Source organism: Gracilinanus agilis, chromosome 4, assembly GCF_016433145.1.
Source record: "Gracilinanus agilis isolate LMUSP501 chromosome 4, AgileGrace, whole genome shotgun sequence".
NCBI classification, from domain to species: domain Eukaryota; kingdom Metazoa; phylum Chordata; class Mammalia; order Didelphimorphia; family Didelphidae; genus Gracilinanus; species Gracilinanus agilis.
This window is the reverse complement of record NC_058133.1, coordinates 489,647,337-489,662,928: the sequence shown is the minus strand read 5'-3', so window position 1 is coordinate 489,662,928 and position 15,592 is coordinate 489,647,337. Positions and strand designations below refer to the sequence as shown.

Here is a 15,592-nt window from a genome sequence, read left to right as displayed (position 1 = left end):
AGAAAGGAAGGGAGAGAGGGAGAGAAGGAAGGAGGGGGAGGAGGGAGGCAAAGGGGAACACTGGGGAAAGGAGGAGAGAGAGAGAAGTGGAAGAGGCAAGGATGAGGAGAGGGAAAAGAGGAAAGAGGGAGAGAGGGAGGGAATAAAGAAGACAGGAGGGGGGAGGCAGATTAAATCAAAAGAGGGAAATATAGAGCCAAAAAGGAGGGACAAAGGACAGAGAATAGACAGAGGAGACAGAACAGAGGCAGGCAGAGAAGGAAAAGAAGAGGAGATAAGGAAAAGGAGAGAATAAAGAAAGAAGAGAGAGGGAAGAAATGAGAGCCATCAGAGGCTCATCTAGGACTCTGTCATTCCCTGCTGTCAGGACTGATTTCATTGAGGCAGCAATCCTAGGTGGAGTGATGGGGAACGAATGGGCTAATCTGGCTGCCAAGGTGTGCCCAAATCCTGCCTGGCCCTGCTCTCCTACACTTCCCTATGACTTCTGCTGTCTCCTGATGAATCTGCTCCTTCCACCAAACCCTGCTGCCTGGCCCTGGCTTGGGAATACTGTCTAATTAAGAATTCCCTGCGTTCTCTCTATTTGAGAGCCCTCGATACCCCTCCAAGCAGTGGCATGCTCGGCTGTTTGGGATTTTGCCTAGATCCCCAGTGGGAAAAGGGTGCTGAATTTGGAATCGGAAAGGCTGGTGTCCAAATCCTGCCTCTGACGCTTACCAGCTGTGTGGACCTACACAAGTCACTTTACAGCTCTAATTTTTGTTTTCTCAAGTGTCAAAAGGTTTGGGTAGAATCTACCACACAGTGTCTTACTTTGAGTCTCAAACAAAATAATCTGTGAAGTAGGCAAGCCTTAAAACTTAGTCAAAATCAGTTGTTATTGTTATTATTATTATTATTATTACTAGGCCTTAGAGTCAGAAATAGCAACAGTAGCTGTGTGATCCTAAACAAGTAACAAGTAATCGGCTCTCCATAAAAAACACACTTTTAAGTTTGCTAACATTTTCTCTGTCACTTTCTTAAATCTAGACAGTCCCAAACAGCACATCGAGTCTCATTTCTGTAGCATTTGTCCATTCCTGAGACGTAAATTTCTCAAAGGAAATTGAACAATCAATTCTCCCCAAAGAGCCACTTTGCTCTGCCTCCAGCACATTTCGAAGTGTGGACCCCAAATTATTATTTTTTTTTGCTATCTCACAGAGGAGGGGATCCGGGCTAAAGGAGTGTCCCGAGGAGGATGGAAAAGCCAGGAAAGCTCCACTTGGGCCCCAGAAGAACTGAAGGCACTCACTTGGCTCGGAGGGCCAGCTGTCGGTCGTTGGGACACACCCACTGGTCCTTCCCGCTGCCAAAGATGGTGTCGGCCATGGCTTGAGGGCTCAAGAGCTGCTCATCACTCCTGAAAGAGTATGGGGGAAGAAGAGGGAAAAGAGACGAGGTCACCAGATGGGTTGTGAGTGAGCCAATAACCCTAACGGAGGAAAAGAGGCCTTGGGCATCTGGCCAGTTCTGATCAGGCCACCGATGTGTAAGAAGCAGCTGCTCCTGTGGCATGGCTTGGACGATACTGGAAATGCCCCATATCCCCATAGATCTTCCCTCATTCACAGCTGGAACTCTACCATTAGAGAGTCATTCCTTTGAATGAAACAGGATTCTCTTATAAAAAGGAAATACTTATTGGAGGGGCATCATCATCATCATCATCAATATTTTAAGTAGCTGACATTTACAGAACCCATTAGCATTTACAAAGCACTCTACATCATTAGCTCATTTGCTTCATGAAATTAATTTATTCCTTCCTCCGTCCATCTATCCATTCATTCAACAACCATTTATTGAGTGAGGGCGCCGGGAGGGGAGATCGAAAATACTAACAATAGTTGACATTTATCCGAAGCACTTTATTGACATTCTCTCCCGTACGCCCTTCAGTGCTGGGAGGTGAGTACCGCAGGTCTGACGCTTGGCATTTTACAGTCAAATGAGGCTCAGACAGGTTAGGGGGCTGGCTTGTGGCCCAACGGCTAGAAGGCGTCGGCGCTCAGTGTTGGCCACCCAGCCTCGCCTCGACTCACCATTCGCTTGGCTTGTTCAGAGTTCAGTGGCTTCTAGAGCGACGGTACACAGGAGAGCTTAGGGGAAGGGTCTCTAGAATGCAAAAGGGAGGAAGAAAGGGGACTCGGAGATCCTGAGTCAGAAGGGTTCCTCTGATCCAACCTCCTCATTTCACAGAAGAGAAAAATGAGCCCCAAAGAAGTTCAATGACTTGCCTGAAGCCACACTGGTTAAAAAAAAAAAAAAAAAAAAAAAAAAGGCAGAGACAAGATTCAAATTCAGATCTTCTGCCTCCAAAGCCAGTATTCATTTTTCCCTCCCTTCCTTTCCTTCCTTCCCTTCCTTACTTCCTTCCTTCCCTTCCTTCCTTCCCTTCCTTCCTTTCTTCCTTCCTTCCTTCCTTCCTTCCTTTCTTTTTATGAAGCACCTGCTATGTGGCAGGCACCGTGCTAAGAGCTTTACAAACACTCACTTAATTTGAACTAGAAGGAATCTCAAATGTCATCAAGTCCAACCCCCTCATTTTACAGAGGAGGAAACTGAGGGACGCAGAAGTTAGGTGACTTGACTGAGGTCAGAAGGTTTTTGTCCGAGGTAGGATTTGGAAGGGACAGAAGGAAAAGAAGGGCTTGTCTTTGGTTTTCTTCTACATGAGGAGTCACAAAGCGACAACATGGGCTCTCGCTGACGAAGGACACAGAATCACTTGCCAGGTCACCCTATTTGAAGACTGGGAGGAAATTTGCTGAAAGGAATGTCAGCTCGAGCCAGGCTGCCATTTTGGCTGGGGCATCCAGGACAGCCTGGCTCCTGCCCCTTCCCTGACCATCCGGGTCGTCCTCCCCTGCCTGCTCTGAGTTCTAAATAAGCCTTCCTGCCCATCCCTTGGCGAGTGGCTGAACAAGCTGTGGCACGTGGCTATAATGGAATACGATTGAGCCATAAGAACTGACAAAGAAGTCAATCCCCACAAAACCTGCAAAGACTTCTCTGAAATGACTCAAAGTGAAGGAGCAGAACAGGAGAAGGCGGCACGCGGACCCGGCAACAGTGCAGCCAGGAATGACTGAGCTATTCTGGGCAAAGTGAGGATGCAGGACGACTCCGAGGACGCTGTGATGGAGAAGGCTCTCCCTGCCCCAGGACAGAGCGCAGACCGCGGCTTGCTATTTGTCACTTTATTTCCTCCACAGATTTTTCTCTGGAGTAAGTGATATGTGTTTTTTTACATGACAAACAAGGAAATACATATTATATGATGACATACATACGAGCTATATCGTATGACCTGCCTTATTGGGGAAGAGGGAGGAGGGGGTGAGAAGAAAAGAACCTGGATCATAAAATACCAGAAAAAAATTATTAAATTTGTATCGAGGGGTGGCTGCGTGGTGCAATGGATGGAGACCTACAGACAGGCCTAGAGACAGTAGGTCTGGGTTCAAATCTGACCTCAAACACTTCCTTGCGGTGTGACCCTGGGTGAGTCACATAATCTCCATTGTTGACTCTTTTTTGGCTCTTCTCCCTTAGAACCAATACACAGTATTGATTCAAAGACAGAAGATGAGGGTTTAAAAAGAAACTGTATTGACATGCAATCTGTAAAATATATATATATATATAAAATTAAAAAACAGTATTTTTATATATATTTTATATAAAAAACGACTCAGTTCGATGAATGGACCAGCGATTTATGAAGGGATGGTTTTGTTCCTCATATTTGTATCTCCTGATTCTAACACATTTCCCACCACACTAGGGGGGACCCAATAAACATTTGTGGATTGACTTATGGATCATTTCCTGCATTAGGATGTGCCTGGAACTGCTTTGGGGAGATAGATAGATAGATAGATAGATAGATAGATAGATAGATAGATAGATAGATAGATAGATGGATGGATGGATGGATGGATGGATGGATGGATGGATGGATGGATGGATGGATGGATGGATGGATAGACAGACAGGCAGGCAGGCAATAGACAGATAGATAACAAAAGCTCAACATGCCAGCACACGTGAGCAGGGAAGCCAAGATCAGACACACAAATACAAGGTAGAGGGAGGTTCGCTACATGCGACAAGAAAACTGGAGGGGAGGATCACACGTGTGCATGTATACCGTATGTAACCACTGCCTGTCTCGCCCAGACCTGCTGTTTACAGCTTAGGTAGGGCCCAGCCAGAGCAGGTTGGGGGTGGAGGGAGAGTCGGGGAAAGAGGAGGAGGCCTGGGTGACCTATTCCTGGGAAAACTGAGGATGGAGCAAACCGTCCCAACATCTGAGCCCATTTTCCTCTCCACAAGGATGCTGCTGTCCAGGCGCTGAGCGGCAGAGGGCCGGCCTGAGGTCCGGATCAGCCTTCCCTGGAAATGCAAAGAGGAATAAAAGAGGCTCCATGTACAGCATGGGCTGCCCTCGGGGTCATAGGGACGTCGGGGGTCAGCCTGGACGCAGCCCACCCACAGAGAGCTTCCCCTCCGCTGCGCAGCGCTCCCCGCATTAGAGAAGGCGCAGAGGCTCCTCTTTCCCTCCTGTCTAGTCCTTCAGAGAAGGGACGACTCATCCCCGACAGTGGCCAGGACATGGGCTGCTCCTCAGGCCGGAGAAACACTGAGATGAGAATCCATCCACGGGGAGAAAGTCATATCCCAGAAAGAAGTTAAACCCGGACTGCGTGGGCAGCGCGTGGAGGGGGCCACAGTGTGAAGCGCCTGACCTTCATCTCCAGCACGAGGCAGGCCCAGAGGCGGGCCCAGAGGCAGGCGGGCCCCGGGGTGCCACTGGAAGCACCCCATTAGGCCAGCAGCTGCATCTGGGCAGTAAATCACCAACAAACTGTCTTCCAGCCTGGTGCTGGGAACACAAGAGCTCTGTAAATCCTTCTGGGCTCCACTGACGAAGCCCTTTTTCTCCATCTTGGCTACTTCCTAAGATGCCCGGAGAATGGGAGGGGCAGCCAGGAAATCCCAAAGGAATATGGGTCCTCCTGCTCGGTTGTCCTCTAGCCTGTTCTGCATACACACATTTGACTCTGGCCAGAATCTTTTTTTTTTTTTTAAACCCTCACCTTCTATGTTAGAATCAATTCTATGCATTAGTTCCAAGGCAGAAGAGTGGTAAGGGTGGGCAATGGGGGTCAAGTGACTTGCCCAGGGTCACACAGCTAGGAAGCGTCTGAGGCCAGATTTGAACCTAGGACCTCCCGTCTCTAGGCCTGGCTCTCACTCCACTGAGCTACCAGCTGCCCCTCTGGCCAGAATCTTGCTGACCCTGAGCATTCTCCTAACCTGTGAGCTTGTCTCCCTGACTCTATTTGGGGTCGGCACAGGAGGTCTGAGGGCATCACTTATCTGAAGTCACATGTCATCAGTTTGAACAGGATTAGGCTCATGTCAGGCTGACCTGGGCTCCAATCTGGCCTTAGACACTTCCTAGCTGTGTGGCCCTGGGCAAGTCACTGCACCCCCATTGCCTATCCGCTGCCCTCCTGTCTTAGAATGATTACCAGGTCGGAAAGTATAGGTTTAAAAAAAAGTGGAGCCAGATTAGGACCTCAGCCTCACAATGCACAAGGAAGGGACTTTACTTTTGCACGAGGAATCCCAAGTAGGAGAAAGACGGCCAGCTGGCCAAGGGAGGAAGCCATCCTGCTTGGCTTGTTACAAGGGCCGGCTTTACTGGAGTGGGAGGGGACGCAGGGGGTGGGTAGAGACAGCGATGAAAAAGAGAAAAGAGCAGCAACGAAACACCTGAAAATACACAGAGGAGAACAGAAGAGAGTTCAAAAAGGGCAGAGGAGAGCAGGCAGGTTAGTGATGGTGCCAGTATTTATTTTTAACCCTTACCTTCTCTCTAAGCACCAATTCTAAGGCCAAAGGGCAAAGGCTAGGCAGTGGGGCTTAAATATCTTGCCCAGGGTCACTCGGCTAGGAAGGACTGGAGACCAGATTGGAACCCAGAACCTCCCCTCTCCAGACTTGCTGCTCCATTTCCTGAGCTACCTCGCTGCCCCTTTAAATTTAGTTTCTAGAAAGCTGTACATAACAGAGATTCATGGGTTTTAGGTATAAAAAAACCAACAAAGACATCATTCTGGACTGAAAAGATCCGGCTTCAACTCTCACCTATGAAATTTATTAGCTCTGTGAACGGGGCGCGTCACTTCCTCTCTCTGAGCCCCCTGGTACGCAGCAGGGGCTTAATAAATGCTCGTCGGCTAACCTTGGACATGGCCTCTCGTCTCCAGCGCTGAACGCTGCCCCGCCGGTACTTGAGCGAAAGCAGGCGTCTGGCATTTAGCAAACGCATCCTGGATCCTGCCAGGGGAATCGCCCACTGAGAGCACGTGGACCGGCGCCGCTGCCTCTCGGCTGTGCCCGGCCGCGGTGGCGGTGGCGGAGGGGGGAGCCTGCCCTGAGCCACGGCGCCCGGCCACGACGCCTCTCCCCAGGGACGGCCGGTTTGGGCGACAAGCGCTAAAGTTGACTGAGGTCAGAAAAACATTTAGCCGCCTAATTAAGAGAGAGCCTCCAAGAACACATTTCAATTAACATTTTCTGGCAATGCATTTGTTCCAGGGAGAGCTTCATTTATCTTGAAGGTGGAGGAGGTTCATTCACAGACAAGAGCGGCACCTCGTCCCAGAGGCCTTTGCTGATTCCCTGCACCAGGGCTGCAATATGATTTATTTTTGTTTTTTTGGTTTTGTTTGTTAAACCCTCCCCGTCTGTCTTAGGATCTATATTAAGTACTGGTTCCAAGGCCAAACGGGGGTAAGGGCTAGGCAAGGGGGGTGAAGTGACTTGCCTAGGGTCACCCCGCTAGGAAGTGTGTGAATCCAGATTTGAACCCAGGACCTCCTGTCTTCAGGCCTGGCTGTCTATCTACCGAGTCACCCAGATGCTCTTGGTATATTTATTTTGTATATATACAAAAGGGAAGGAGCGGTATAGAGAGATATCAGTATAGCTTCTGTATAGAACTTCTTATCTGTGAACATTGGACAGCTTCCTGGGAGAAGGTAAACTCTCGGAGGGCAGAGGCTGTCTCACTTCTGCATCATTGTTTCCAGTGCCTGGAACACAGCAGGTGCTTAATAAATGCTTATTCTTCGACAGAACCAGTGAACACTTATTAAGCACCTATTCATGTGTTAGAGCCTAGAGATACAGAGATCAGACAAGATGTGCTGGTTGATACGATTCTTTCCTTTGAAAAATGGGATTAATAGCCATAAGTTAGCCAAAATAACCCCAACCTCACAGGACTGCTGCTGCATTCTGTCTGTAAATGACTCTGCAAACCTTCGCGATCATTTCTCACCATAATGTCGGGTTTGGGAACAGGGATGGTTTTTATACTGGGCAGGACCAAGGTCCTGTAGCTGTGTGCCCCAAAAAGGCTGTAAATGGGCCAAAGGAACAAGTTAAGAAGAAAATCTTAATTGTTGAAGAAAATTTCCTGTTTTGCAGGAAAACATAAGCAGAAGGATCGCAGAGCCAGACAGGCTGGACACGGCTCTTCAGCAGAGAAATTAACCTTTACCGTTACAGCAGCGAGAACACTGGAAATGACAATAATTTAGGCAGAGAATTGACTAAATGCTATGTGAAGCAGAGAGGATAAGAAGGGAGAGAGGGGAGAGAATTGACAAAGTGCCACAAAAGAAGGTTTGGGCTCTTAGGAACATCTACCCTATTCCCAAGGAGAAAACCACTGGGAAATTCCAACTAATTACATGCACATCCAGCACTTAGCAAAGCGTCTGGCACATGGTAGGCAATTAATAAATGTCTACTGATTGATCGATTGATGGAGATCCAAACAACTCTGAGGCGTGACCTCTTCCTCTTAATATTGTCAAAAGATAACAGAAGGTGGGAAGAGTAGTCAATGCTGGAGAGGCTGTGGAAAGTCAGGCACAACAATACCCTGTGAGTGAAACCTGTTCAAACTTTCTGAAAAATGATTTGGAATTATGCTTAAAAAGTGACTAAGGGGGGCAGCTGGGTAGCTCAGTGGATTGAGAGCCAAAGCCTAGAGACGGGAGGTCCTAGGTTCAAATCCAGCCTCAGACACTTCCCAGCTGGGTGACCCTGGGCAAGTCACTTGACTCTCATTGCCTACCCTTACCACTCTTCCACCTATAAGTCAATACACAGAAGTTAAGGGTTTAAAGTAAAAAAAAAAAAAAAAAAAAGGAAAAAAAAGTGACTAAAATGTCCATACCTTTGACTCACAGATATATAGATAGATAAATATAGTTACATATACACACACCAAATATATACACCAAGTGATAGGTGTATATATATACACACACATACATATATATAAATATAAACATAGATGTACTATGTGGATATCTATATCTGTCTTCCTATGATATAATCTCTTTGGGATACAGACCTAATGGTAGTATTACCGGATCAAAGGATAGGCACAGTTTTAGAACCCTTTGGCCGTAGTTCCAAATTGCTCTTTAGAATGATTGGATTAGATCCCAACTCTACCAACAGGGCCTCAGTGTCCCAATTTTCCCACACCCCTCCTAACATATATCATTTTCCTTTTCTGCCATATTGGCCAACCTGATAGGCACGAGGTGATACCTCAGAGTCGGTTTAATTTGCATTTCTCTAATCAAGAGGGATTTAGAGCATTTTTTTCACAAGACTCTAGATGGCTCTGATTTCTTCATCTGAAAACCCAAGGAGGTCAAAGGTAGAAGGAAAGGTCTCATAATTATCAAAATATTTATAGCAGCACTTTTTGTGGGACCAAACAACTGAAAATGAAGCAAACATCCACTGATTAAGGAATGGTTAAGCCAATTGTGGCACATTAATAGAAAGCAATATTACTATGCCATAAGAAAGGATGAGTAAGAATTCAGAGAAGCCTGAAAAACAGCTGAACTGATGCAGGGTGAAGGAAGTCACAGAAACTAGGAAAACCATTTACAATTCATGCAACAACATGAATAGAAAGAACAAAACAGCAAACCTCCTGCTTGTAATTATAATTAATGGCTGCGCTTAACCTCAGAGAATTGATAAAATGCATCTTTGCAGAAACAGGGGACGGTGGAAGTGTGATGTCAAGCACTGTCATAAATGGTTGATGAATTGGCTGTTTTTGCTGAGTGGTTGTTTCCCCCTCTTTCTTTCTTTCTTTTTTTTTAAATTCTCTGTTACAGGGGCTGGTTCTCTAAGCAGAAGGAAGGGTACATTTAGAAACGAAGCTGACATAAAAACAAATCAATAAAAAACATTTTAAAAAGTTAATTAGGCGTACTCAGAAGGGAGAAGAAAAGCTATTTAAGGATAAAGGCAAGAGAGAAAAATAACAGTCAGGGGTGCCTATGAGTGCTTGTTGGAGGTGTCATATGAAATGTTCAATAGTGCCAAGTTGAGCTGGACTGGAAGGGACCAGGCACCCCCAAGTGCCCCCACTCAGCAGTCAATAAGCCCGTACCAAACACTTATAAAGTATCTGTCACGAGAAGAGCTACAGGCCAAAAGAAGCAGAAAAGGGGATGATTTATGCCACAATCCCAGAGAGGAAAATGTCTCTTAAAGGACGTGAGAGCTGGGAACAAGGAAATGTGACTTCCTGGGGCAGATGGTGCCACCAGCTTTGGCTTTTTTGTTCTCATTGGAGGTGAGGAATTTCTATAGGTTTAGAATGAAATGAGCACCATCGGATGTCATTAACCTGCAGATCTATTGTGTACTTCTGACAGCAGGGTATGAGAAAGGGGCATTAATTAGGCTAAGCTCTCAGGGGGGGAGTGAAAAGAACTGTAGGAGAAAGCCAGATTCTGAAGAGCTGTTCTGAGTAATTTGGGTCCCAAAAAAGAGATATTAAAATCTCTGTCCTCTGGCATAAGGGGAGGGAGTACAGATAGAGAATGTTACACACACTGTCAAACCCAGGCACTAAACTAGGAGGATTTCCCTAACTGTGATTTTTGGCTACTGGGGAAGGTTCAGTGCTTGGGTCCAAGGTGGGGGAGGAGGGAGGAATGTCATTGGAAACAACTGCAATGTAAGAAATGAAGGAGGATAGTTCAGTGGATTGAGAGCCAGGCCTAGAGATGGGAGGTCCTGGGTTCAAATCCAGCCTCAGACACTTCCCAGCTGTGTGACCCTGGGCAAGTCACTTGATCCCTATTGGCCACCCTTAGCACTCTTCCACCTAGGAGCCAATGCACAGAAGTTAAGGGTTTAAAAAAAATTTAAAAAAAAAAAAAAAAGAAAGAAAGGAGGAACCAGAGTTTGGTTTTTTAATATAAAAATAAATGTGGAGTGTGTTGTGGAAAGAGTGGGAGATGTCGAATCAGATGATCCGAGTTTGAATCCCAGATCTGCCACTTAGCATCTGTGTGACCTCAGTTTCCTCATCTGTAAAATGAGCGATTGGACAAGGTGACCTCTAAGGTCCCTTCCATCTCTCTATCTCCAGGCCAGTGAAAATGTCCAAGAGATTTCACACTGGAGGCCCTGAACAGGAGAGGCAGGGAGAAGCTGACATTCAGAACTGGGATCTAAGACTGATTCCTGGTCTGTAGAATAGAAAGGGGGCCCCTGGGGTTTGGAGAGCTCCGGCCTCAGTCGAGGGAGCAGTCCTTTCCCTGCATCTAAGCCACAGTAGAGGAAGAACTTCCATGACAGGAGTCCACACTATTTCAAAAGACCACACTAAGCACGCTTACTCAACAATGAGAACTGAGGGCAAGTCTTGAACGATCCCTATTTTCCAGCTTCAGAAAGAAGAAAAGATTGCCTTCCCCCTCCGACCCATTCACATTCTGCCCTTGATAGCTGTGTAACCCTGGACAGGTCAGGCAGATCTCTCTTTGCCTCAGTTTCCTTCAGCTGCAAAATGGGAACAACAAAAGCACCTATTTCATTTTACAGATGAGGAAACTGAGGCCCAAAGTGATGAAAAATTTTGCCCAAAATCACACAGCTTGTATCAGAGACAAGAGTTGAACCCAGGTCCCCTAAATCCAGGGCCAAAGAACTTTGTACTGGATCTCACTACCTTTCGGATGGCAAAGGCTTCCTCTTCTTCAAATGTTCTTAATTGATAATCAAGGGCTGCCTAAGGGCAAAACAATCTCTGCCAGCTGCTACTTCTTTCTTTTTTTTTTTTTAAACCCTTACCTTCCATCGTGGAGTCAATACTGTGTATTGGCTCCAAGGCAGAAGAGTGGTGAGGGTAGGCAATGGGGGTCAAGTGACTTGCCCAGGGTCACACAGCTGGGAAGTGTCTGAGGCCAGATTTGAACCAGGGACCTCCCATCTCTAGGCCTGACTCTCAATCCACTGAGCTACCCGGCTGCCCCCCAGTTGCTACTTCTTGCTGCCTAATCCCTAGCTGCCTGGAGTGGGTGGTAGAAAGAGCACACCCCTACAGTTGGAGGGCATGTGTTTGAAAACCAGCTCTGTCACAGAGCAGCAGCATGGCCCTGGTCAAGTCCTTCTCTTCCCTAGACCTACGGTTCTGCTGTAAAATGAAGGGGTTGTATGAAGTGGTCCCAGAGATCTCTTCTAAGTCTGGAGCTGGAATCCTGAAATTTCAGCCTCCCCCTTCCTTTACTGTAGCTCTTCCTCTCCCTTTCTTTCTATCTTCTTGTAACCAAAGAAATATGGTTGCCCTCAGAAGACTTTGCAGCCTCTCTAGTACTAGATACCAGAAGAACTAGTTATACAATAACAATTAAATTGTAAAGATACTCAACTGTGAAAAACAGCCACTCTGAGCAAAACGATTCTTCATTTTCAGGTTTGTCTGATTCTTTGTGATCCCATTTGGAGTTTTCTTAACAAAGATCCTCGAGTGGTTTGTTGCTTCCTTTTCCAGCTCATTTAACAGATGAGGAAATGGAGGCAAATGGGTTAAATGACTTGTCCAGGATCACACAGCTGGGGTCTGAGGCTGGACTTGAACTCAGATTTTCCTGACTCAAGGCTAAGTGCTCTATCCACTGTACCACATAGCTGCCATGTTCTAAACAATGACTGACCTCAGTTCCAAAAGACTCAGGACCAGACTCACTCTCCAGCTGATGAACTCAAAGGACAGGCTATAACGTACTGTCTGTCTTTCTTCTGGGCGTGGGGTAGGTAGGGCTAATTCAGGGATTTTTTTTTTCCATGATCACATATCACCAAGGGTTTTTGTTTTTCTTGCCTTCTCAGTGGATGAGGGAAAGTAATGGAGGGAAAGAATTAGGAACTGAAAACTAAATTAAATTCAAAAATAGAAATAAAAACATTCTACAAGAAGGAAAGAGAACAGTGTGTAATTTGTAGGCCAGTGAGCTGACTAATTCCTTGGGGAATTCTATAATAGACCATTAAAGAGATGGTTGGGGGGACAGCTAGGTGGCTTAGTAGAGAGTCAGGCCAGAGGACAGGAGGTCCTGGGTTTAAATTTGGCCTCAGATACATCCTAGCTGTGTGACCCTGGGAAAGGCACTTAAACCCTAATTTTCTAGCCCTTATCATTCTTCTACTTTGGAACTGATCATTAGTATCAATTGTAAGGCTTGGAAGATAAGGTTTATTTTTTTTTTAAACCCTCACCTTCTGTCTTGGAGTCAATACTGTGTATTGGCTCCAAGGCACGAGAGTGGTAAGGGTAGGCCATGGGGGTTAAATGACTTGCCCAGGGTCACACAGCTGGGAAGTGTCTGAGACCAGATTTGAACCCAGAACCTGCAGTCTCCAGGTCTGGCTCTCAAAAAAAGCTACCCAGCTGCCCCCAGAAGATAAGGTTTAAAAGAGAAAGAAAGAAGGGAAAAGAAATGGATAGAGATGGCTGGTGAACCATTAAAAAAGTGAGTCTAGAATCCAACGTATCATTATGACTTCATCAAGGGCACTGCCTTATTTCTGTTTCTGATTGGTAAGGAAGGGAATGCTATAGAATTTTTTGACCAATGTATAGTTAGGGAATTTTGTATGTTGGACTTCATCTCCCAGAATTCTTTCGTGGTCTCCAAATTCCTTTCCCCTTTTCGTTTACGTGTGTCTTTTATGTTATTGTTTATATAGTTCTATAACTGCTCCCTCTCGCTCTTCTCTTGCGACCGGGGCTAGGTTGGCTAGCTTTTTACTTTAGTTATTATGAATAAACTTTATAAAATATAATACTTAGTTATTGTATACTAATTTTAATCTTAAGAACCATTTGATAGTCAGAGAAGATTCAGGCTACCTAATATGATGCTCTGATCCTTTCAGAGCTCATTGAGTGATGGAACTAGAAGAATTATCCACTGCTAAATGCCAGCTTGCCAGGTGTCCGCCAGTGGAATGCCCTGAGGGATGATCTGGGCTTGTTTCGGAGCCATTTTTCATTTTTTACCAATGACTGTGGATAAAGGCATCCAGGACATGCTTAGTGAGTTAATTGCAGATGACACAACACTGAGAAGGGGAGCTAAAACTGGGTGAAAAGAATCAGATTCCAAAAAGACTATCCCAGGCGAGAACCCTGAGTTGAATCTAATGAGATGAAATTCATGTAAAGTCTTACATTTGGGTTCAAAAAGTCAAGATTCCCAAATGCAAGATGGGAAGGCGTGTGGGTTTTCATGGATTGTATATGGCGGCCAAAAGAGCTAAGGTGACCTGAGGCCTATTCAAAGGCAGAGCATCCAAGAATAAGGAGGCAGATCGTGAACCCTTCTGGGCTCTGCCCTGATCAGGCTAGTCTGGCATTCCCGTCAGAGCCCCACAGCTGAAGGAGGACCCTGACAAGTTGTGAGCATCCAGAGACGGCCGACCACAATGGGGGGAAAAGGGCCTTGAGGCTATGTCACATGCTCAGTTGAAGGAACTAGGGATGTCCAGCCCGGAAAAGAGAAACTCGGGGTTTAGGAGCAAGACGATCGCTCTATTCAGATATCTGAAGGTCTGTTATGGAGAGGGGGATTAGACTTGTTGTGCTTGGCTTCAGAGGGCAGGAGAGAAGCCATGGGTAGAAGTTACCAAGTTACCCTTTGGAGCTGAAAATGATATTAAATTATGGGATAGACAGGCAGCTCAACTGGGGCTAAAATGACTTGCCCAAATCGGACCCAGCATCTTCTTCAGTGATATGTGGAACCGCTGATGGAGTTCAGGACACACACACAAAAGTGTCACAGTCTCCTCATTTAGAGATGGGCCAGGGCAGGGGACAAGAGACAATACTGAGCTTGTAACCAATTCTCATGTCCCAAGGGCACCCACTTCAGTCCATGGGTCAATAAAAACCCAGCCTGGAGGCAGCTGGGTGGCTCAGTGAATTGAGAGCCAGGCCTAGTGTCAGGAGGTCCTGGGTTCAAATATGACCTCAGACACTTCCTAGCTGTGTGACCCTGGGTAAGTCACTTCACCCTCATTGCCTAACCCTTACCGAACTGATAACTTATTATTGATTCCAAGACAGAAGATAAAGAAGTTTTAAAAATAAATTTGATTCCATTTAAAATAGAAGTTAAAACATGCTACAAAGAAGAGAGAGGGGAAGAGAATAGTGAGCTTGATGTCAAGAAATAGTTTAACAATCAGAACTATTTGGAAGTGGAATGGGCTACCAAAGAGGGGATGAGTTCCCCATCCTTGAAGGTCTTCAAACAGAGGCAAGACAACCACTTGTCATGTTACTGTGGGTTGGACTAGGTGGCCAGTGAGTTTATTTTATTATTAGAACTTATTTAATCTTTCACGTACACGTTACTCCACCATTAAAACACCGTAAGCCGTCTGAGGACAGGATGAGTTCGATTCTATCTGTTCTGTGTCTCTTGGATTCTGCTCTCATCCCAACCTCAGGTCGCTCCACCTGGCCCTGTTTCCCGGTCCATTTCCTGTTCTGGGCCCACTCTCCTCCATTCATAATCCTGACTTCCACGGTTAGGTTCCACTGAATGCCGATAAGGAAACTGCTGAAGCGATCTCCTTGCTAAACTTCACGCCTCATATTTCCGTTGGGCTAGAACCAACGACCACGTTTTACATAATTATGATCTCAAATAGTGCAAATCTGAATACAAGCGGCCCCTTCAGAGGAGGTATAAGCTCGAGCTCCTCTTGACACCGTCCTCTAAGCTCCAATACCTTCCCACCTTGGCCGTCTCCATTCGTTCCTCTCTCACTTCTGACCTCGGAAGATCTCCGCCCGCCATCTTCCTTGGCTGCCGAACAGCACCAGAACAAGAATGCGTAAGTTACAATTGGTGAACTCTATTTTTTAACATTTTAGTCACCGCGTTTCTACATAACTGGCTTCCTTTGTAGTCCTCGAGATCTTTTTTTATTCATTTAAGAGTATTATCCTGTAGGGCAGCGAGGCAGCGCAGCGGACACAGCACCAGGCCTGGATTAGGAGGACCTCAGGCACGTCCTAGCTCTGGGCAAGTCGTGTAACCCTGGCGGCCTAGTCCTTGCCCTTCTGTCCTTGAGTGGTCACTAAGACAGAAATAAGGGTTAAAAAAAAAACAAACAAACA

General features: G+C 46.2%; 1 protein-coding gene across 1 annotated transcript in view; it reads right to left on the bottom strand.

Moving 5' to 3' along the window:
• Positions 1-1,402, bottom strand: part of RPH3AL (rabphilin 3A like (without C2 domains)) — a 166,508-nt gene extending 165,106 nt beyond the window's left edge. The window contains exon 1 of the mRNA XM_044672933.1: positions 1,301-1,402. Within this exon, the coding sequence (XP_044528868.1) occupies positions 1,301-1,377 (77 nt within the window). The 5' untranslated portion in view covers positions 1,378-1,402. The remainder of the gene's footprint in view (positions 1-1,300) is intronic.
• Between the last annotated feature and the right edge of the window lie 14,190 nt (positions 1,403-15,592).